The following is a 16404-nucleotide window of genomic DNA, read 5'->3' as shown; positions in this document are numbered from 1 at the left end:
TAAAGTGAAGAAAAATGATGCACAGAAAGATTGAGTAACTTGCTCAAGGCCCCACAGCCAGTAAGAGACAAAGTCAGGATTTGAATACAGACCTATGACGCCAAGACTGTGGTCTTCTGTTATGGCATGTTGCCTGTCACTTCCCTGCATGACGCACTTTAGTAGGTCCCCAAAAGTGGGTTTGCTGTTCCTCCTATCTATAAAGTCTTTATTTAACTAATTCCCCCTTACTGCTCAAGCTTAGACTCCGTGAAGATGCCCCTTAATTTATGAATCCTTTATTGGCACGAATCATGTTTTCTGTAATTCTGTATCATGACTACATTTCACAAATACCTGCACGTGGTAAGCATTCAACGAATATTTTTTGAATTTCTATTTTACAGATAATACTTCTGAGATTCAGACATGGAACTCACTCACTTACAAGCCCTCCAGTCAAGAACTGTAAGAACCACACTTTGATTTTGAGCTTTGACTGTGAGTTCAGAGACCTTTGCACTAACACATCTACCACCGAGTTCCATAGTACATCATTTCATATTGTATAACCACTGAAGTTCTATAATTGTGGTTATTTCCATTTTTTTCTGACAGCTTAATATATACTACCAACTAATAATCATAAACTTGAGTTATTTCCGTCTTTATTATAATGAAAGTAGTGCAAGTTTATTATAGAATATTAGAAGAGAACAAAGAGAAAAGAAATACAATCAATAATCCCAAAACATTTAAAATGAATATTTTCTTCCAATATGCTTATGACTTTTTACATAATTGAGATAATAGTCTTTATATAACTTAGGATTCTGTTCGTTTTAAAGTTAATATTATAATATAAACATTTCCCTATTTAGTTCAATAATTTCCTTGTTTACTATTTAAATGACTTAAAATTGTCCTTTCATATGCTCAATAATCATTTTTTAATGACTAAAAAAGATCCATTGTATAGACTATCAACTAAACATTCCCCCTAATCCAGGATAACTTTTCACTATTAAAAAATTATAGTACAGTGAACTTTTTTTTCTTTCTGAATTTCAGACCACTTTTTAGAGTAGTTTTCTAGGAGAGAAATTATTGATGGGTATGAACATTTTCAAGGCTCTTGACATAGATTGCCAAATTGCTTTCCAAATGAGTTGTGCTAATTTTTTTTTCCTACTAACAATGATTTGGATTTTCCCATCATTTCGAAGTTGATAATTTCTTTAAAACACACACATGCAGGGGCGCCTGGGTGGCTCAGTCGGTTAAGCGTCCGACTTCGGCTCAGGTCAGGATCTCACGGTCCGTGAGTTCAAGCCCCGCATCGGGCTCTGTGCTGACAGCTCATAGCCTGGCGCCTGCTTCAGATTCTGTGTCTCCCTCTCTCTGTGACCCTCCCCCATTCATGCTCTGTCTCTCTCTGTCTCAGAAATAAACATTAAAAAATAAATAAATAAAATAAAATAAAACACACACATGCAGCCATAATGTGTTGAACTGCGCTATGAAATAAATGTTGGAAATGGTTTATTTAGGCACCCCTCCTCCCTCTTTTATGCATTAGGAAACATGTCTGGCAAATTCTACGGCCTGCCCTAGATCCTGGCAATTTGGGGGGATTAACTGGGCTATGAGCCGGTGTGCTGCCCCCACTTCTTCACACTGTCTCCCAGCGATCTAAAAACAATTCTACAATTTATTTATCTTTTCAACGGCAGTGTTACACCGTTGCCATCACTTGACATCTTAATTTTGATTATGCCTTCAAGGGAAACAGCTTTTGAAATATTTGGTCCTGGCAAGTAACAAATTTCCCTCTATGGTGAGAAGAGGATATTTCCTGATAACACTCTTCTACCTGCCAGCGTTCTGCGGGGAACCTTGTATCTACTTATCACTTCCTCCTGGCTCCGGCTCCTGGAACTCTGTTAGTCCTGCTTGACATGCACCTTGGCAGCTTTCATTGCATCCTTCCTGTGGGCCTCTGCTTTCCCATCCCTGCTCAGCGTGATGGCAGCCTACCTCATTTTCAACCTGAGGCCAAGCACAAGTGTTGCTCCTGCCCATCTGCCACGTTGGCCAAATTTCCCTGATTGCTAAATAATTCCAGGCTCTTCCCAGGAGGGCTGAGTGAGCCGCAAGTTAAAGCTTTCCTCCAAGGCTCTGCCTTGTTCTCTGTCACTTCTGCAGATGCACTCTGTCCACCAGGGCCCAGAGGGCCCATCTCTAGGCCCATCCATCACTCAGTGAATGGCCTGTGCTGTGCTTTGGGAAGCAGAAAGTCCATCCCCAACAAAGTCTCCTAGGGGACATCCCAAATCCAGCCTCCTCCCTCCAATTCACGTTACATACCATGGCCATGAAAATTATTCTGCAATATTGCTTACATCAACTTGCTTCTCTGCTCAGAAACCTGAGACCAAAAGTTGAAAATGCTTGGCCTTCAAGTCCTTCCCTATAACACCTGTCTTCCACTAGCTACTCACTCAGGTTCATTATATGCTAGCCTAGCTAGTAAGGGATCACAAAAAGATACTTACAAAGAAGGGGAGTAGCAGACAGAGGCAAGTGGATTATGGGTGAAGGGAAGACATCATTGGGCTTGGGTAGGAGAAAAGCACCTCTTGGATGATAAAAGCCTGTCCTGTCTGCTCTGCCTAGAATGCTCTTTCCCATTTTCTTCCCAGTAGACCACTGATCCTTCACAACTTGGTTTTCCATAACCTGCCTTGCCTCCAAACTTGAATCTCTTTCCATACTTCTACTCTGCCATTTTTCACACTGAATTAACGTCTTTTAAAAAATGCCTAACTCCTCCACAACTAAATGTGCATGGTATTTTCTTAAAGGGCCTGTGTCTGTGCATCTTTTTTTACCCTCAATGTCGAATATTTTCCTTATACTTGGTGCATGATCAAAATATCTGTTGAAAGAATGCACACAGTATGTAAAGCAGAATTAATGCCGGATGGGATGAATGAATGGATCATGGAAATGTGACTAGAAAAGAATTGTCTGAGAAGCTCCCTAGGTGGTTGTAATAACTATAATACCTGAGACGGGCACACACACAGGTTTGCAACACAAATTGGCACCTTTAAAATCAGGATGTGGGCATGCAGCCATCTAATTGGGCATTTTGCACAACATTGAACATGGGAAATTACCAATAAATATCAATCAATAAATGAACTTGGTAATTTCTTTGAGACTAGCCCCAAGACTAAAATTGCAAAGCCAAGCTCCATGGTCAGAATAATCCATTTAGCATTGGCCAGCCAGAAGCAATCCTACACTATTTCCCATGACAGAACATACATCATGGGCCGTAGGTGGCTGCTGCTAGGGCACCTATGACACCCCCCTAACAGTTTCATATCTATTAAGGAGAGGAAGGCTTGAGTGCAGAGCTAAGTGGTCAGCAACCAAGAGGAAATTCAAAGCATAAGTTTCCATACATGTCTTGATCACCAAATAATATGCCAGCACTAATAACATTAATGGATGAATTGTGTCTGGTTGGGCATTTGAAGAAGCCTTTGTACATTCTAATTTCAGGATATTTGGGAAAATATGACAGTGTCGTTTACCCATGGTTCTTAAATAGGACGGAGCATTCTTGCCAAGTAGCCTAAGAGCTGCTGGTGAAACATCAGTCACTTTTTACCCTTCTCTTCTTTTCTATGCATGTCTGTGCTTTGTAATTGAATCTAAATATGGCATCGGGGTATTTTTAAAATCTAGAGATTGGAAATACTTATTGGAAGAGGCTGGTTTACAGGTTGGGGGGCTTGGCATTGGCAGCAGCTAAGGGGCTTGGAGAATATGGCGAGATTAAGGCTGGCCAGAAGCACAGGGAGTGTGGAAAAGGCCAGGTTTGGCTTAAGAGACTTAGCGTCAGCTGTTATAACCTGGCAAATGGATAAGTAATTTTTTCACAGCCAGCAGTAAAATGAAACTTATGGAAACAATAAAGTAAATGTTCTGTCTAGCCAGTGAGTCAAATTAGAGAAGAGTAGGTTTTTCCAACCAGGCCTGAAAATCAGTGTGCCTTGGTGGTCTAAGAATAGCCAGGAAGTTAATGGCTTTTCAGATTCTGAGTTAATGATATAGATCACAAGTTGACAAACCAGCCCACTGCTTGTTTTTGTAGGTTCACCAGAGAAGAAAAGTTTTTACAGTTTTTAGTGGATAGGGGAGGGAAAAACCAAAAGAAAAATAATACTTCATGACACATGAAAATCAGATAAAATTTGAATTTCAGTATCCATAAGTAAAGTTTTATTTACCCAGCCATACACATTCATAAACATAATGTCTAAGGCTGCTTTCCTGCTACAACTCAATACAGAGTTGAGTCTAGAAAAAGGAACCACATAGCCTGCAATTCCTAAAATATATATATTTACTATGTGGCCCTTTTTTAGAAGTTTGCTGACTTCTTAGCATGCATAGTCAGAGAAAATTAGTTCCGGACCCATTCCTAGGCAACATGAAGCACAGCACAAAAGACAAAGCTTGAACTTGGAAGAGAATGAATAAGACTCCTGGTCCAGTCTCCCATTCCACTGAGTGTCCTACAGAAGCAATCCAGGCATGAGGACTCACAATTTCCAAGAAGCCCGGCCCTTTATTGAACATCATGACTCTACCTATTATGTTTCTGATGTTAAGCTAAAACAATTCCCACCCCCACACCAGTATAGGCTTTCTTATCTATAAACTTTGTCTACCTTGAGAAGACATTAACCACAATCTTTCTTAACCAAAGAGTAGACTCCTACCACCCTCCTTGGGTTAGAACTTTGTAGGTCTTGGGGAACTTTCACATACACTGTCGCATTTTACCTTCATAACATCTCCTAGGGACAATTATTCATCTCTATACAGGTGAGAAATCTAAGGATTAAAGTTATGGACTGAATTGTGTGCCCCCCAAAAGGCACATATTGAAGCACTCACTGTGACTATATTTGGAGATACCTTTAGGAAGGTAATTTAGGTTAAATAAGGTCATAAGGGTGGGGTTCTAATCCAAGCAGACTGGCATCCTTATAAGAAGAGAAAGAGACACCAAAGATCCATGATCCATTTTTCTCTCTCCCTCTCTCTCTGTCTCTCTCTCTTTTCACAGAGAAAAGACCATGTAAGAACACAGCAAGAAGGTGGCTATCTGCAAGGCGGGAAAAGAGCTCTCACCAGAAACCAACTCTGACGACCTCTTGATCTTAGACTTTCAGTCTCCACAACTGTGAGAAAATAAGTGTCTTGTTTAAGCCATTCATTCTGCAGACCTTTGTTATGGCAGCTCAACCAGATAAGGTAGTTAATAAGGTTAAATGACATGTTCGAAATGAGGCAGCTCACCAGTGGCAGAGCAGAGACTTGTCACTCATTCCACAAATATTAAGCACTTACTGAGTGTAAGGCATCTTTGGAGGAGACAGGTATCAATCAAAGAATGACATCAATAAAAATAAAATTTCAACTCTGCTACCACAGAGAGAGGCATGTGGTATGAGATATAAATAACATGAACTGACTTAGGGTGGTCAGAGGAGGTTAGCCCAAGACACAGTTGAACTGAGATCTGAACGGTGAAGAGTGAAGGAGAAAGGGAGTGAACTTCCAGAGAGATGGTATATACAAATCCCCTGTGGTAGCAGGAAGTATATGGTGTTCAACAAAATGAGAGAAGGCCAATGTGGCTAGATCAGAAAAGTGGGAAATAACATGAGATGAGGCTAAAGAGGTAAGAATGGGTCAGACTTCTTATGGCCCTCATGGCCATTGTCAGTAACTGAGGCTTTAGGAAGCATAGTGCTTTCAACATGAGACTGGCTCTGTAAGGTTTCTAATTAGAAAAAATTACTCCAGCTGCAGTATGGGATACAGATTGGAGAAAGTGAAGGGAGCAGCAGGAAGACTAGGTTAGAGACTCGTGGTGGGCAGTAGGTGAGGGGAGAGATGTTTGTCACCTGGAAAACAGAGGTTACTTTGAAGATGTAGAGAAGGAAAGGGTTATGAGAGCTATTATAAGGTAAAAATGATCAGGATTTGTGATCGATGCAGGATGGGGTTACAGGAAGATGTCAGGTATGACTTCATGATCCCATGGGGATACCCATGATCTATTTTAGCAGAATGCTTGAGTGAGGATGTTTACTGAGATGTGAAATAGCACAAGAGGAGCCCTTCATCCAAAGACCACCATGAACACATCTGCAGCTGAACAAAGGTCAGGGAACTGAGCTTTTGCAACAGGAGAGAATGCACATGATGGGGAGTGGTAGGGTACCTCAGTAAGAGGGTGTTAGAAGGGACTAGGGAATTTGGGCTTCTGGTGGGCAGGTTGCTCATTTTACAGGGAAATGTGGTTTGCTCTACTTTGGATGCTGTCAGGAAGTAGGGTAATTCTACGGTTGGGTGACTATTTTTCTTACCTAGAAGGCCATAAGGATGGAGTGAGCTTGAAGCTGGGATTAGTAAAGACAAATCCTTGCTTATATTATCCAGGATGAGGGTCATTCTGTGGTGGAGACAATGTTTATGTTTTTGTCTGTGTTCAGACATGATTACAGAATGATCTTGTTTGTGCCTTTTCTGAGTGGCCTTGCCTGGCATTGCTGTTCTTTGAAATGGTCTATAATTAAAAGGGGGAACACCAAAGCCTAGCTCTAATTGACAGGAAGCACCTCGTGATGCCACTGCCCCACTGACAAAGCCAGGTGAATTCCTGGCTGTCAGAGCTGCTTTCCTTCCTCAGCTACCCCTTTTGGCCAAGGACAGATAAAGTTAGGCTGCAGGACACTCATCTAAGATATTCAGATTGCCACCATTGCCGAGCTTTTGCTGATCAGGAGGTTGAACAGACCACAGGAACTAGTCTATGGTGGGCCTGGGGTTTACTGCTGGTGCTGTTCCTTTTGTTGCAGAACAAGTAGCTTAACATCTGACAAGACAATGGCCGCACAGTGGCCTTTATAACTCTGGACAGGAGGCATCAGCCAACTGCAACACAGGCAGTTACCAGAAACAGAAACAAAAATGGGTATCCCTTCTTATAAGAGACCCTGAAGACAGGGACTTAGATTACCAAATCCAGGCAGTGAAAACATGTTCCAAATTCCAAATGGTCTCTTCTTGAGATCCAAATGGTGCTTTCTTTTCTAGACTAATTACAGGCTTCTATTTAGGTGCGCGCGCGCGCGCACACACACACACACACACACACACACACACACAATGTGTTTGCTATAGCATAAATTTCCCCTTGGCTAGCTAAGAAGAAATAAGGGCTATGTGATTAGCCATGAGAACATCAGTTAAGAATTTAAATTTAAACTGGTTTGTTGGGTTTCCAAAACAGAATTTGTATCATTTGTGATATCGGATAGGGTCAGAGATAAGTTTCAGACCGCCTTTTCCACTGGTGTCATTCTTACCCTGGAAAGTGCAGCTTGCTTAGCAGTGCAACAAGAGTCAGTTCTTCCTCTTGGGAGTTCTCCTGAGTAGACTATATTTGCCTCTTTTTCAAAGTTTCTGGGTATTCTTCTCAGGGATCTCATAAATCCATGGCCTGGCACCTCATTTCCTCTGGTTGGAAAGGAGGATGGGGAGAATTAGGGAGGGAATTGTCAGTGCCAAGAAAAGCAAGCAGTGACCCTCTTGTTGGAGAAGGGCTGACTGGAGCTGTTTCAGTTCAAGGTGAATCTTGCTAAAATTATCCCCTTTAAAATTATGTATTCGAGTTTAATGTTTCAAACCCCTGATTGATTGCTCAAGTTAGAGCTGTGATAACAGTGGTTGGTGTTCTTCAAGAGGTTGAAAATGCCAGCTCTTGGGAAAATGACAGTTCTTTGAGAAATAATCAGGTTCACTGCACATCTCTCTTCAATAGGAGGTTTATCACTGGGTTCACAAAATTGCCTGTGATGGTCTTCCCCTGGCACTGAAGGTCCCTTACTACTACCTAGAGATCCTGTGAAAAAACAGGAGGCATTTCATTTTAACGCCCCATTGGTATCCCTTAGCCTTTCTGTAGCCATCTCGTTGCAGAGAATGTGTTGCTTGAAAATAAATTCCTTCCATATGACTTGAACATTTCTTTGGAAAACTAGAGGACTGAATTATATGACCTCTGGATTTCCTTTTCTGTCCTTGGAATTCTAGGATTCCTGACCTGGAAATTGTAAAAATATATATATAAGCTGATGCCAATTTGGCTACATATGAAATTAAACAACATTGATGGTAATATAACTATGGAGCAGGAAGGCAGTGGGTGATAAGGGAGATGTTGCCTATAACAGCGATAAAGAATTTTATTTTGGCAGGGAGGACAAACGGTAAAAGAATCACTTTAATTCAATTTCCAAAGAACTTGATGAGCTTTGGCTCCTCCTAATAGATATTGGAAATGAAAAAAATCACAAATTCACGGAGAGAGCACAGATGGCTTAATATCAGAGCACTAAGTTTCAACAGTTATAAGACAGAGATTAGAGTCAGGACCTCTGGGGCTAAGATAAAGATAAGGTATTTGAAATCAATTAAAGGATCAATAATTTTTGGCTCCCAGAAAGGCTCACTTTATCCTAAAGAAAAAGGTTGGTAGGCACCTAAAAGCTTAGAAGCTTACCATTTTCTCTAGAATAAGGTGAACATTTACTCCCTCCAAATATGAAGGCTACATCTGTGTTACTGAGTTGACGATTACACATGGGACCATATGGATATATTTATAATTGGTATAACGAACAGCTCCTTGTTTCCGATAATAAAAGCAAGATGATTTCAGCACATGATAAGCGAGCACAAGGAGAGACCTATCTAGCCAAATGATGGAAATAAATTTAATAATAAAAGCCCACCAGAAGAAGCAACTGCTCATCTGAATTTAAAGGAAATTTTCCTGCCATCTGCTGTTGTTAGCATTTTATATCACCATATTTGCCTGCTCTCTTCCAGAGCCCATTGCTGCTAAGCTCTTCATACAGAATAAGCTACCAGGCAGGAGAACAGAGCCATGGAAGGCATGGAAGTGAATACAAAAGGCACTTCATCTCCAGACCTAGGGTGACATTTTTACCAGCAGCATAGGAATCAATGCTGGACTTCTCCAGGAAAGCTTTGTCATGGGAGGAAAGGACAAAAAAAAAGGACCAAGGAGGCCTTTGGGTGGCTCAGAGATCACAAGAGACATCAGGTAAAGCTGCTTGGCCACACCAGCATCCTGTCACCTTCCTCTGTGCCCTCTCACACTCCAGCACCACGTTTCACAAAATGAAACCCAGAGGTAATCAGCTCTAAAGATTGGGACAGAAGATATTTAGAGGAAGAACACATACATGCATCACCAGCAAATAACCTGAGCCATTTGTAGATGTCCCAAAGCCCAGTACATATCAATGGCCATTAGAGGGGAAACAGGATTCCCATGAAAGGTGAATGAGGCATTAGTGGTACTGGTAGTGAAGAGAGGATCTTTGATGTTTCTCTAATAAAAGAAGAGCTTAGGAGACAAGGCACTTAAATGAATACTGGTCCAGGCAGCTCTTACCCCACAGGCGTACAGCGGAGAAAATGGAATCAAAGGGACTATGGGTACAAGCAGAGAGCAAGCTCTCCACCATCTTCCAGGGAGCTGATTTGTTTGGACTGTGTTCCCAGGTAAGGAGAAAGGGAAATCTTACCTTGGGTTAGGCTCAGTGCCCGAGGGAGCTTCAGTGTGGCCAAGTTTCCCAGAGAGAGAGAGAGAGAGAGAGAGTAACCAGGTTGTCACAGAGGTTCAGACCTTCCCCAGCATAGATAATTTGGATTCCTGTGGAGATACTCCATGAGCAACCTGCAAAACACAGAACTCCTAACATTGGACCTCGGCAGACAATTTTAAACCCAGACAAGGGCTTGCCTTCACTGGGCACCCACACAGAGGCCATAGCAGGCTTTCTCCAAGACTTGTGCTCAGCAGGGGTGTAAGCTGCTGAAGATAAGCCACATAAGCCACATCTGCAGGCTCCACTCCTGCCCATGGCATGCAGCTGTGCCTGGCAAGGAGGACCCACCTGTTGGCCATAAAAAACAATGAGAGTTTGGTGTGGGAGCACTCTGTAGGCGTTGGGGGCAGTGGGTAGACTAATTGCTGACACAGCTCTGTCCATGTCCGGTTGGCTATTAGAGACAGATAGACTCTGAGGGCTGGGTGGAAAATGGCCTGGAGCATGAAGATATAGCTCTTAAGGTTTTTTTGTTTTGTTTTAGTTTAGAGGGAACACTGGGATAGAGGGTTTATGAAAGTATATAAAATGAAAGCTAAAGTCAAACATCTCCCCAAAGAAATGTATATACATGTGACTTGCCTTCAATTTCAGAGAGCTCACGGAGTCCCTAAAGTCTGTGCATGCACCCTTGCTTAGAGGCTTTTTTGGATCCACAGATGAGGAGTTTATTTCTAGGGCCTAGAAACCTCGCTAGAAATTTCTCAAAGTGTGTTTCCTACAGCACTTGCATGGGAATCACCTGCAATCACTCAGTGCATGCTGAAAATGCGGAATCCTGAGCCCCCCTCCCTGGCTTTAAGGAATCAAGATCATCCAGGCTGTGGTCCTGGAATTTGCATTCTTACTAAGGATTCAGGATATATTTATCATTATATAGCTTAAGAACTGCTAAGAGTTGAAAATGGCCATAAAAAGTTCCTGGGAGTTCAACCAAAAGCCAGGACTGACAGAAAAAGCTCTCCGAAAGTCATCACTCACTTGGGCTGTCAATTGATCAGGACGCAAGGGGATGGATGGAAGTCAAAGTTGTCTCATTGATCGAGAGGAGAAGATCCACTGACACTGGTTATAAACCAACATTTGTCCAGAACCCGATTTGGTTCAGGCATGTGGCTTATGCCATTTAGTTCTCAATGATTCTATTACAGATGAAGAAATCAAGGTTTGGAGAGTTTAGAGAACTCACATAGGGTCATAGAGCAAAATAAGAGCAACCAGACCTTAAACACAAGCAAACTAACTCGACTCTTTTTTTTTTCCATGTTTATTTATTTATTTTGAGAGAGAGAGAGCACAAGCAGGGGAGGGACAGAGAGAGGAGCAAATCTCTGCTGTCAGCACAGAGTCTGACAGGGGCTCAAACCCACAAACTGTGAGATCATGACCTGAGCCCAAACCAAGAGCCAGACATTTAACTGACTGAGCCCCCCAGGTGCCCCTAACTCAACTCTTTTTTGATGATGATTTTTAAATGTCACCACCCAGTTTGCCCTTTGTATGCCAGACTTCTATTATAAAAAAGAAATAAATTCATTCATTATACTTTTGAAAAATGCTGAATATATACTGTCTTCAATTATCTGGAAATACACTTCAGAACAAAAGATTTATTCAGATGAAACAGGAGAAGGAAATAAAAAATGTGATGTCAGCCAATTGACATCATATGAAGTTTGGGCCACATGTGCACTGAGCAGCCATGAGTGAGACTCACTATATAACTGGGAGTAGTTGGAGAGGCTTCCTAGAGGAAATGGTGTTTTGAATCAACTCTGAGGAGTCAGTAGAATTTTGAATTAATTCAAATAGGTATAAGTAGACTAGAATCTCTCAAAACTCTACCTCAAACTTTACTTTTGATAAACAAGAATATTTATGGAAGGTGGAGAGAGGAATTCCTGAACAAAGAAATGTTTCTCAGTTTATAACCACCAGTTAGTTACTTAACAGCTTTCAAACATAAAGAAACTCATTGATAACAATACCACAATAGTAGGGGCTTCAATTCTTCACTTACAACGATGAACAGATCATCTAAGCAGAAAATCAACAAGGAAACAGTAACTTTGAATGACACATTGGACCAGATGGACTTAACAGATATATTCAGAACATCTCATCCTGAAGCAGCAGAATACACATTCTTCTCAAGTGCACAAGGAACATTCTCCAGAATAGATCACATACTGGATCACAAATCAGCCCTTAACAAGTACAGAAAGATGGAGATCATACCATGCATATGAAACTTGAAATCAGCCACAAGAAAAAAATTGGAAAGACCATGAATACTTGGAGATTAAAGAACATCCTACTAAAGAATGAATGATATAACCAAGAAATTAAAGTGGAAATTAAAAAGAACATGGAAGCCAATGAAAATGAAAACGTGACAGTCCAAGACCTCTGGGATGCAGCAAAGGCAGCCATAAGAGGAAAGTCTATAGCAATCCAGGCCTTCCTAAAGAAGGAAGAAAGGTCTTAAATACATAACTTAACGTTACACCTAAAGGAGCTGGAAAAAGACCATCAAATGGAGCCCAAAACCAGCAGAAGAGGGGAAATAAAGATTAGAGCACAAATCAATGATATCGAAATAAAAAAACAACAACAGTAAAACAGATCAACAAAACCAGGAGCTGGTTCTTTGAAAGAATTAACAAAATTGGCAAAACCCTAGCCAGATTAATCAAAAAGAAAAAGGAAAGGACCCAAATAACTAAAATCATGAATGAAAGAGGAGAGATCACAACCAGTATCGCAGAAATACAAACAATAATAAAAGAATATTATAAGCAATTATATGCCAACAAATTGGGCAATCTGGAAGAAATGCGCAAATTCCTAGAAACAGATAAACTGTCAAAACTGAAACAGAAAGAAATAGAAAATTTCAACAGGCCCATTACCAGTAAATACATTGAATCAGTAATTAAAAATCTCCCCAAAAATAAGAGTCCAGGGCCAATGGCTTTCTAGGGGAAATCTACCTAAAGATTAAGCTAACCAGGCTGAGTGCTCACTGTGTGCCAGGCGCTGTATTAACTCACTTACTCCTTATAAACACATTTGGGGTTACATGTTATTATTACCATGCCCAGTATTAAAAAAATATTTTTATGTTTATTTTTGAGAGAGAGAGAGAGGGCATGAGTTGGGGAGGGCAGAGAGAGAGGGAGACACAGAATCTGAAGCAGGCTCCAGGCTCTGAGCTGTCAACACATAGCCCAAAGTGGGGTTCGAACTCACAAACCATAGGAACATGACCTGAGCCAAAGTTGGAAGCTTAAGAAGAGTTTCTCGCATTTGAAAACACGTTCATTTTAGCTCTGAGCAGTGTTTTGTTTGCTTAGAGTCTAAAAAATAATCCTGAAGGGCACTGACCTTGTTTCAAACGCTTCTCTTCTTTGCTACTATCCCTGACTTTAATCCCACCATGTAGCCTTTGAGGGCCCATCTTTTTAAAGCTTGATTGACTGACTGCCAAAAAAACAAAGAGGAGGAGAAGGATTTATAAAGATATATAACTGCCTACCCATGGGTTCACCTACAACCCATCTTGGAGAATGGTGCACACCTCTACTCCCCTAAAAGGGTAGGGGGCACTTGGACAGCCCACTCAGATGGAGGCTGTAATTATTCAGGAAGAGATACCCCCAAATTGATGGTAAATGTTCAGCTGCCCTTATAAACTAACCTCGTACAACATCATGACTGAAACCATTACCTCCAGACATGCCTATATGTTTCCCAATGGAAGGACTTATCAACCTAAGCTTTCTTGTGAACATGTTTCAGTACCTTCCTTTTGTTCATTTCCTTAGCCCTGTTTATCTCTGAGGATTTCTCAGTGTTGTTGCAGATTCTCTGGTTGACATGGGAATGCTATTGCTTCTGTCATTCTCAGCTCTGTCTTCACATAATGCCGTCCTCAGCAAGGTAATAAGAGCTAACATCATTAAGTGCCATGTGCCAGGTGACATTCTAAACAATTACATGCATTTATACATTTAAATCTTTGTAACAGATCAGTGAGTTAGAAATGGGAACACAAAATATCCCAGCCATTTGCCCAAGATCACAAAGCTAATATGTGGCCCAGAAGGACTTTAAGCATTCAGTTTAGCTTCGGAAACTGTGTGCTCAATCAGTATGCTTGTTGCCACCAATATGTCTATATTTCGACCCTAATGATACCTATTGTAGCTTTACTTATTTATGCTACACTACCAACTCACACACACTTTTTTCCTTTTAACAAGCTCTGGCCAGTTTTAGTAAAGAAAAATGTTTGCATGATGTACCTTTCCCCAGTCTGCAGGCTTCTCATGACATTAGAATCACCTGGATCAATGACAACTTGTGTGCATACTCTGTAATATCTCCCACATGTTGTGCCCAATTCAATTTTATTGCCACTGTAGTGATGGACACCACTTTTGGCCAACATGGTACAATATTCTATTTCAGATTTCCTCAAGCCTGGGCAGTTGTTGGCAAGGAGGATCAGTTTCACTTTGCCATGTCTGATCATTTTCAGAGTCTGCTTGTACCCCAGAGCACACTTTCTACTTTTCATAACAAGTTGGAGCCTAGGGTTGATTGTCTCCAGTGACTTTTTCATCTTCTTTGCGGGGCTACGACCCTCCTGTCTTAGGTGCCAGAAGACCCCAATCAAGAGCAGTCGCCAAGATGGCCTGGAGCGAGGACAGAAAGCTCACGAACATATATCAGCACATATGCTGGAGCAGGAATGTATTCCAAAAGATCATAAACATTACTGAGTGGACAGGTCTGCTGCTAACATTATGGGCCTACCCTTGTATGTTAAGGACCTTTTGTCCCCAGCGGTGTTCAGAATTCTCTTTGTATTATTCAGGCAGTAATAACAATAGCTACCATTCACTGAGCAAATTTTACATTCTTTATGATTTTAAAAACATCCCTGCAAAGTTGTATAATTGACTCAATTTTTAACCTTATGAGTCAGACAGGTCAAGTGGATTGTTTAAGATCATCAGAGGGTCTGTGGAGATTTGAATCCAGATCTGCCAAATTCAGAAGCCCCTGGTTTTGCAGCTACTGTTTGAGCCTTCTTCCTAAGCCTTAGGCACAACCCTTAGGCACTAACCCTAGTGTAGTCAAATAAATAGCCAGATAAAGTGACTATCATCCTTGTGGAACTATTAACAGCCAAAGAATGAAGGAATTGTTGGGGTCCAAGGGCAGGCCACCCCAAGATGGGCCACTTTGGCATAAAGATTATTTTGAGTTAAAAAGCAATCAAAACCCAGCAAATAAAAGAAAACCTCTTTACTTCTCACTCATGTGCCTAAAAAGAATTTATAGGAAGAGAACTATCATGATAGATAGCTACATTATGATATAAACTAGGTATGGCAGACAGGGAGGAACCTAACAAGACCTGTTTGGGTAAAGTCCTCTATGCCCCACTGTTTCTGAGTAGCCCAGAAAATACTTGTTTCCCAAACCTTTATTCTTTTTCATCTTCCTGTGAATTGCATCCCTTCTTTCAAAAGAAGTCCCAGACCCCTACCCCTTCTCCTTAGTCCAGAATGACATATATACCTTATTTTTCCTGCCTTTGGGATTTCCATGTCTGTGTAGATTCCCTGTACATACACTCTTAAATTTGAGTTTCCCATGTTAACCTGTCTCATGTCAATTTGATTCTAAGTCTGGCTAGAAGGACCTTGAAGGGAACAGGACATTCTTGTTCCCCAACATAACCATTGGCCATAATTATACATAAATTCTAGATTTTAGGGAAAAAAATAATTTGTAAAAGTTCAGAGAAAAGGTAGGAATGACTCCTTGGCAACATTCTAAAAGTTAAAATGGCTAAAAGAAGAAAGAAGTTTCACAGGAAAAACTTCTACCTGAACACTAACATTTGTCTTAGTCCATTTGGGCTGCTGTAACAAAGTATCACAGACTGGGGGGCTTATACACAACAGAAATCTATTTCTCACAGTTCCGAAGGCTGGAAGTCAGAGGTCAGGGTCAGCATGGTGGGATTCTTGGGAAAAACCCCTTCTGAGTTGCACACTGCCAACTTCTCCTTGCATCCACACGTGGCACAGAGGAAGAGTGAGACAGCTCCTTCACCTTTTTTATCAGGCTACTAATCCCATTTATGAAGGCTCTTCCCTCTGGACCAAATCACCTCCCAAAGGCTCCATCTCCAAATACCATTACACTGGGGATTAGATTTCAGTCTATGAATTTTAGGGCAACATAAACATTCAGACCATAACAACAAATGACATAGATCAAGAAGAAATAAGGGGAAGTGTCTTTGACAAAAAAGAAACCAAAAGCAAATAAAAACAAACAATGCAGAGAGCTTTCTAATGATTACAGATTTTAAAAAGAAACACCTGAAATATGAAAAGAAGCACTTATACACTTATCACCAAGGAATATTAGCCAGTCATAATGATCCTAGGAAAAACAGAGTCCAAATTGCCCCGAGGCTTAAAAATTCAGTGTGAGGGCACTAAAAGGGGGCTTTTGGCTGGGCTCAGAGCAGGAAGAATGAGGAATGAAGAGCCTCTTAGGGGCAAGTGATGTCATGTTGAAAGCTATCAGAGAAAAGCAAGGCAAT

The 16404-nt window shown here is 41.1% G+C and overlaps 1 protein-coding gene across 1 annotated transcript; it reads right to left on the bottom strand.

The window, feature by feature from the left end:
• Positions 1 to 6899: 6899 nt before the first annotated feature.
• LOC102964614 (60S ribosomal protein L30-like) lies at positions 6900 to 15807 on the bottom strand. Its single transcript, XM_015536807.2, has 3 exons — positions 15770 to 15807; positions 14081 to 14473; positions 6900 to 7005 (listed from the first exon to the last, which is right to left on the bottom strand). Exons 1-3 carry the CDS (start codon positions 15805 to 15807, stop codon positions 6900 to 6902), a joined length of 537 nt encoding a protein of 178 aa, XP_015392293.2.
• Positions 15808 to 16404: the final 597 nt, after the last annotated feature.

This window comes from Panthera tigris, chromosome D3 (genome assembly GCF_018350195.1).
Source record: "Panthera tigris isolate Pti1 chromosome D3, P.tigris_Pti1_mat1.1, whole genome shotgun sequence".
Classification (NCBI taxonomy): domain Eukaryota; kingdom Metazoa; phylum Chordata; class Mammalia; order Carnivora; family Felidae; genus Panthera; species Panthera tigris.
This window is presented reverse-complemented; position numbering and strand designations above follow the sequence as displayed.

Coding starts and splice junctions, on each gene's coding strand:
- LOC102964614 (XM_015536807.2), bottom strand. CDS start 15,807: ATGCTGACCCTGACCTCTGACTTCCAGCCTTCGGAACT. Junction 14,474..15,769: donor GACTTCCAGCCTTCGGAACT/GTGAGAAATAGA, acceptor TCCTCGCTCCAG/GCCATCTTGGCGACTGCTCT. Junction 7,006..14,080: donor AGCCTGCAGACTGGGGAAAG/GTACATCATGCA, acceptor CCTGTGTTGCAG/TTGGCTGATGCCTCCTGTCC.